This window comes from Boleophthalmus pectinirostris, unplaced genomic scaffold, assembly GCF_026225935.1.
Source record: "Boleophthalmus pectinirostris isolate CB_2022bp ecotype Guang Dong unplaced genomic scaffold, ASM2622593v1 HiC_scaffold_22, whole genome shotgun sequence".
In the NCBI taxonomy this organism is placed as follows: Eukaryota; Metazoa; Chordata; class Actinopteri; order Gobiiformes; family Gobiidae; genus Boleophthalmus; species Boleophthalmus pectinirostris.
This window is the reverse complement of record NW_026571190.1, coordinates 42,544,554-42,551,254: the sequence shown is the minus strand read 5'-3', so window position 1 is coordinate 42,551,254 and position 6,701 is coordinate 42,544,554. Positions and strand designations below refer to the sequence as shown.

At 54.1% G+C, this 6,701-nt stretch overlaps 1 protein-coding gene across 1 annotated transcript in view; it reads left to right on the top strand.

Annotated features, from left to right (window-relative positions):
- Positions 1–6,701, top strand: part of alg13 (ALG13 UDP-N-acetylglucosaminyltransferase subunit) — a 24,097-nt gene continuing 17,396 nt past the window's right edge. Inside the window, 4 exon segments of the mRNA XM_055158528.1 lie at positions 1–270; positions 5,225–5,308; positions 5,455–5,505; positions 6,426–6,472. Coding sequence (XP_055014503.1) covers positions 151–270; positions 5,225–5,308; positions 5,455–5,505; positions 6,426–6,472 — 302 coding nt within the window. The 5' untranslated portion in view covers positions 1–150.

Here is a 6,701-nt window from a genome sequence, read left to right as displayed (position 1 = left end):
CGGTTCTGGACGTTTTTGTTCCAACTGTTTTTTTCTTCTTTTTTTTTTTGTTTGAACCGGTTCGGCTCGTTTAGACCCGGTGATTCTGACCCGGTGGCTGTGACCCGGTGGCGGTGACTCGGTGGTGACCCGGTATCGGTGACCCGCAGGATGCAGAAGGGGTTGAAGAAATACTTCGTGAACATGGACGAGTTTCTGTCGAGTCTCGGTTTGTACCGGAAGATGGTCGCACGAGACGCGTCCAGTCTGTTCCGCGCCGTGTCCGAACAGGTGAGACACGTGCGACAGGTGCGACAGGTGAGACAGGAGGGACAGGTGAGACAGGAGGGACAGGAGGGACAGGAGGGACAGGAGGGACAGGTGAGACAGGAGGGACAGGTGAGACAGGTGAGACAGGATGAGACAGGAGGGACAGGTGAGACACAGGTGAGACAGTGAGACAGGTGAGACAGGTGAGACAGGTGAGACAGGAGGGACAGGTGAGACAGGTGAGACAGGTGAGACAGGAGATTGTGTGTGTGTGCAGGGACAGGGGAGACAGGGAGAGGACAGAGGACAGGGGGAGGACAGAGGGAGAGGACAGAGGACAGAGGGGGAGGACAGAGGGAGGACAGAGGGAGAGACAGAGGGAGAGGGAGAGGACAGAGGGAGACGACAGAGGGGAGAGAGACAGAGGGAGGGAGAGGACAGAGGAGGACAGAGGAGAGGACAGAGGGACAGAGGAGGACAGAGGGAGGACAGAGGACAGAGGACAGAGGGGGAGGACAGAGGGATGAGGACAGAGGGAGAGGACAGAGGGGAGGGGGAGGACAGAGGGACAGAGGGGAGGACAGAGGGAGGACAGAGGGGAGGACAGAGGAGGGAGAGGACAGAGGGAGGACAGAGGACAGAGGGGACAGGACAGGGACAGGGGAGGACAGAGGGGGAGGAGAGGAGAGGACAGAGGAGAGGACAGAGGGGGAGGACAGAGGGGGAGACAGAGGGGAGGACAGAGGAGGACAGAGGAGGACAGAGGAGAGGACAGAGGACAGAGGGGCAGAGGACAGAGGGGTGAGGACAGAGGGAGAGGACAGAGGGAGGACAGAGGACAGAGGGACAGAGGGAGGAACAGAGGGAGACAGAGGGGGAGACAGAGGGAGACAGAGGGAGACAGAGGGGAGACAGAGGGAGAGGACAGAGGGACAGAGGGGAGGACAGAGGAGAGGACAGAGGACAGAGGGGGAGGCAGAGGGAGAGGACAGAGGACAGAGGAGAGGGGGAGGACAGAGGGAGAGGACAGAGGACAGAGGGAGAGGACAGAGGGAGACAGAGGACAGGAGGACAGAGGAGAGGACAGAGGACAGAGGGGAGGACAGAGAGGGAGACAGAGGGGAGAGGACAGAGGACAGAGGGACAGGACAGAGGAAGACAGAGGAGGGGGGACAGAGGGACAGAGGGACAGAGGGGACAGGGGAGGGACAGAGGAAGAGGAGGGAGGAGGACAGAGGGGGAGGACAGAGGGAGGACAGAGGACAGAGGACAGAGGAGGGAGGACAGAGGGAGAGGACAGAGGGGGACAGAGGGACAGAGGACAGGAGGGGACAGAGGGAGAGGACAGAGGGACAGGAGAGGGAGACAGAGGGGAGGACAGAGGACAGAGGGGAGGACAGAGGGGAGGAGACAGAGGGAGGAGGAGGGACAGAGGGAGAGGACAGAGGGAGGACAGAGACAGAGAGGGAGACAGAGGAGGGGGGAGGACAGAGGGAGAGGACAGAGGGAGAGGACAGAGGGAGAGGGACAGAGGGGGACAGAGGACAGAGAGGGACAGAGGGAGAAGGAGAGACAGAGGGGACAGAGGGGGACAGAGGGGGACAGAGGGACAGAGGACAGAGGGAGAGAGGACAGAGGGAGAGGACAGAGGGAGGACAGAGAGGACAGAGGACAGAGGGAGGGGAGGACAGAGGGGGAGGACAGAGGAGGGACAGAGGAGAGGACAGAGGGGGAGGACAGAGGACAGGGAGGAGAGGGACAGGGGGAGGGACAGAGGGAGGACAGAGGGACAGAGGGAGGAGGACAGAGGGGAGGACAGAGGGAGAGGACAGAGAGGACAGAGGGAGAGGACAGAGGGGGAGACAGACAGAGGAGAGGACAGAGGGGGGGACAGAGGGAGAGGAAGAGAGAGAGGGAGGGACAGAGGGGGAGGAGGACAGAGGACAGAGGGGGGAGGACAGAGGACAGAGGGAGAGGGGACAGGAGGACAGAGGAGGACAGAGGGGAGACAGAGACAGAGGGGGAGGACAGAGGGGGAGACAGGAGGAGAGGGGGAGACAGAGGAGAGGACAGAGGGGGAGGACAGGAGAGGGGAGGACAGAGGGAGGACAGAGGGGAGACAGAGGGGGAGGACAGAGGGGGAGGACAGAGGGAGAGGACAGAGGGAGGAGGGACAGAGGGAGAGGACAGAGGGAGGACAGAGGGGGGAGGACATAGGGAGAGGACAGAGGGGAGGACAGAGGAGAGGGAGAGGAGGGAGAGGACAGAGGGAGGACAGAGGGGGAGGACAGAGGGGGAGGACAGAGGACAGAGGGAGAGGACAGAGGGAGAGGACATAGGGGGAGGACAGCTTCAAATAGTCAGTCTCTTTTTGGACAGGTGTTTGTCGATGTTCCTCCTGCATGAAACTCAACAGACGCCTGTGTCCCTCGTGTGTCCCTCGTGTGTCCCTCGTGTGTCCCTGTGTGTGTCCCTCTGTGTGTCCCTCGTGTGTCCCTCTGTGTGTCTCTCGTGCTGTGTGTGTCCCTCTGTGTGTCCCTCGTGTGTCCTCTGTGTTCTCGTGTGTCCCTCGTGTGTCCTCTGTGTGTCCTCGTGTGTCCCTCTGTGTGTCCCTCGTGTGTCCCTCTGTGTGTCCCTCGTGTGTCCTCTGTCCTCTGTGTCTGTCCTCTGTGTGTCCTCTGTGTGTCTCTCTGTGTGTCTCTCTGTGTCTCTCGTCTCTGTGTCTCATGTGTGTCCCTGTGGTGTGTCTCTGTGTGTCTCTCTGTGTGTCTCTCGTGTGTCCCTCTGTGTGTCCCTCTGTGTCTCTGTGTGTCTCTCGTGTGTCTCTCGGTGTCTGTGTGTCTCTCTGTGTGTCTCTCGTGTGTCTATTGTCTCTCTGTGTGTCTCTGTGTGTGTCCCTCGTGTGTCTCTCGTGTGTCCTCTGTGTGTCTCTGTGTGTCTGTGTGTGGTCCTCTGTGTGTCTCTCGTGTGTTCTCGTGTGTCTCTCGTGTGTCTCTCTGTGTGTCTCTCGTGTGTGTGTCTCTCGTGTGTCTCTCGTGTGTCTCTGTGTGTCTCTCTGTGTGTCTCTCGTGTGTCCTCGTGTGTCTCGTGTGTCTCTGTGTGTCTCTCTGTGTGTCTCTCGTGTGTCCCTCTCTCGTGTGTCTCTCTGTCCCTCGTGTGTCTCTCTTGTGTACCTCGTGTGGTCTCTCTGTGTTCTCCTGTGTGTGTCTCTCGTGTGTCTGTGTGTGTGTCTCTCTGTGGTGTGTCTCTCGTGTGTGTCTCTCGTGTGTCTCTCTGTGTCTCCTCTCGTGTCTCTCTCTCTGTGTGTGTGTGTCCCTCTGGTGTCTCTTGTGTCTCTCGTGTGTCTCTCTGTGTTCTCTGTGTGTCTCTCTGTGTGTCTCTCGTGTGTCCCTCTGTGTCTCGTGTGTCTCTCTGTGTGTCTCTGTGTGTCTCTGTGTGTCTCTCTGTGTGTCCCTCGTCTCTCTGTGTGTCCTCTCTGTGTGTTCTCTCTGTGTGTCTCTCGTGTGTCTCTCGTGTGTCTCTCATGTTCTCTCTGTGTGTCTCTCTGTGTGTCTCTCGTGTGTCTCTCGTGTGTCTCTCGTGTGTCTCTCTCTGTGTGTCTCTCTGTGTGTCCCTCTGTGTCTCTGTGTCTCTCTGTGTGTCTCTGTGTGGTCTCTCGTGTGTCCCTCGTGTGTCTCTCTGTGTGTCTCTCTGTGTGTCTCTCTGTGTGTCTCTCGTGTGTCTCTCGTGTGTCTCTCGTGTGTCTCTCTGTGTGTCTCTCTGTGTGTCTCTCGTGTGTCTCTCTGTGTGTCTCTCGTGTGTCTCTCTGTGTGTCTCTCGTGTGTCTCTCGTGTGTCTCTCTGTGTGTCTGTGTCTCTCGTGTGTCTCTCGTGTCTCTCGTGTCTCTGTTGTCTCTCTGTGTCTCTCGTGTGTCTCTCGTGTGTCCCTCTGTGGTCCTCTTGTCTCTCTGTGTGTGTCTCTCGTGTGTCTCTCGTGTGTCTCTCTGTGTGTCTCTCTGTGTCTCTCTGTGTGTCTCTCGTGTGTCTCTCGTGTGTCTCTCGTGTGTCCCTCGTGTGTCTCTCTGTGTGTCTCTCTGTGTGTCTCTCTGTGTGTTCTCTCTGTGTGTCTCTGTGTCTCTCTGTGTCTCTCTGTGTCTCTCTGTGTGTCTCTTGTGTGTGTGTCCCTCGTGTGTCTCTCGTGTGTCTCTCGTGTGTCTCTCTGTGTGTCTCTCGTGTGTGTGTCTCTCGTGTGTCTCTCGTGTGTCCCTCTCGTGTGTCTCTCGTGTGTCTCTCTGTGTGTCTCTCTGTGTGTCTCTCTCTGTGTGTCCCTCTGTGTGTCTCTCGTGTGTCTCTCTGTGTGTCTCTCTGTGTGTCTCTCTGTGTGTCCCTCGTGTGTCTCTCGTGTGTCCCTCCGTGTGTCTCTCTGTGTGTCTCTCTGTGTGTGTGTCTCTCTGTGTGTCTCTCGTGTGTTCTCTGTGTCGTGTTGTCTCTCTCTGTGTGTCTCTCTGTGTGTCTCTCTGTGTGTCTCTCGTGTGTCTCTCGTGTGTGTGTCTCTCGTGTGTCTCTCTGTGTGTCCCTCTGTGTGTCTCTCTGTGTGTCTCTCGTGTGTCTCTCTGTGTGTCTCTCTGTGTGTCTCTCGTGTGTCTCTCTGTGTGTCTCTGTGTGTCTCGTGTGTCTCTCTGTGTGTCCTCGTGTGTCTCTCTGTGTGTCTCCCTGTGTGTCTCTGTGTGGTCTCTCTGTGTGTCTCTCTGTGTCTCTCGTCTCTCTGTGTGTCTCTGTGGTCCCTCTGTGTGTCTCTCGTGTGTCCCTCTGTGTGTCCCTCTGTGTGTCCTCTGTGTGTCTCTCTGTGTGTCTCTCGTTCGTGTGTCTCTGTGTCCCTCGTGTGTCTCTCTGTGTGTCTCTCTGTGTGTCTCTCTGTGTGTCTCTCGTGTGTCTCTCGTGTGTCTCTCGTGTGTCCCTCGTGTCTCTTTTGTCTCTCTTGTCTCTTTTGTCCTCAGCTCTTTTATTCTCAGAATTATCACCAGAAGATTCGTCAGGACTGTGCCAACCACATGAGAACCAACCGCTCCAACTTTGAACCGGTAACAACCTGGACTAGACCTGGACTAGACCTGGACTAGACCTGGACTAGACCTGGACTAGACCTGACTAGTCCTGGTCTAGTCCTGGTCTAGTCCTGGTCTAGTCCTGGTCTAGTCCTGGTCTAGTTCTGGTTCTTGTGTTTCAGTTTGTGGAAGGATCTTTTGAGAAATATCTTCAGCGTCTGGAGGATCCAAAGGTCAGAACCTCAAGAACAAACTAACTACAAGTACTACAGTACAAGAGTACTACACTACTACTGTACTACAGTACTACACTACTGCAGTATTACACTACTACTGTACTACAGTACTACAATACTACATGTACTACAGTACTACACTACAGCAGTACTACAGTACTACACTACTGCAGTATTACACTACTACTGTACTACAGTACCACAATACTACATGTACTACAGTACTACACTACAGCAGTACTACAGTACTACAGTACTACAGTACTACATACTACTGCAATACTACTACAGCAGTACTACAGTACTACCACACTAGTACTACTGTAGTACTATTGTGGTAGTACTGCACTGTAGTACTACTGTAGTACTTGTGTTCTTGTAGTACTTGTAGTACTTTTGTACTTGTAGTACTTGTAGTAGTACTTGTAGTAGTACTTTTGTACTTGTAGTACTTGTAGTAGTACTTGTAGTAGAACTTTTGTACTTGTAGTAGTACTTGTAGTAGTACTTGTAGTACTGCAGTACTTGTAGTACTTGTGTACTTTTGTACTTGTAGTAGTACTTGTAGTAGTACTTTAGTACTTGTAGTACTTGTAGTAGTACTTGTAGTAGAACTTTTGTACTTGTAGTAGTACTTGTAGTAGTACTTGTAGTAGTACTTGTAGTACTGCAGTACTTGTAGTACTTGTGTACTTTTGTACTTGTAGTAGTACTTGTAGTAGTACTTGTAGTACTTTTGTACTTGTAGTAGTACTTGTAGTAGTACTTGTAGTAGTACTTGTAGTAGTACTTGTAGTACTTGTAGTACTTTTGTACTTGTAGTAGTACTTGTAGTAGTACTTGTAGTACTTGTAGTAGTACTTGTAGTACTTGTAGTACTTTTGTACCGTACAGTGGTGTGGTGTTTGTTTCTGCAGGAGACGGTCGGGCAGGTGGAGATCAAGGCTCTGTCCCAACTCTACAGGTCTGACCCTGGTCCTGGTTTAGTCCTGGTCTAGTCCTGGTCTAGTCCTGGTCTGGTCCTGGTCTGGTCCTGGTCTAGTCCTGGTCTAGTCCTGGTCTAGTCCTGGTCTAGTCCTGGTCTAGTCCTGGTCTAGTCCTGGTCTAGTCCTGGTCTAGTCCTGGTCTGGTCCTGGTCTGGTCCTGGTCTAGTCCTGGTCTAGTCCTGGTCTGGTCCTGGTTTAGTCCTGGTC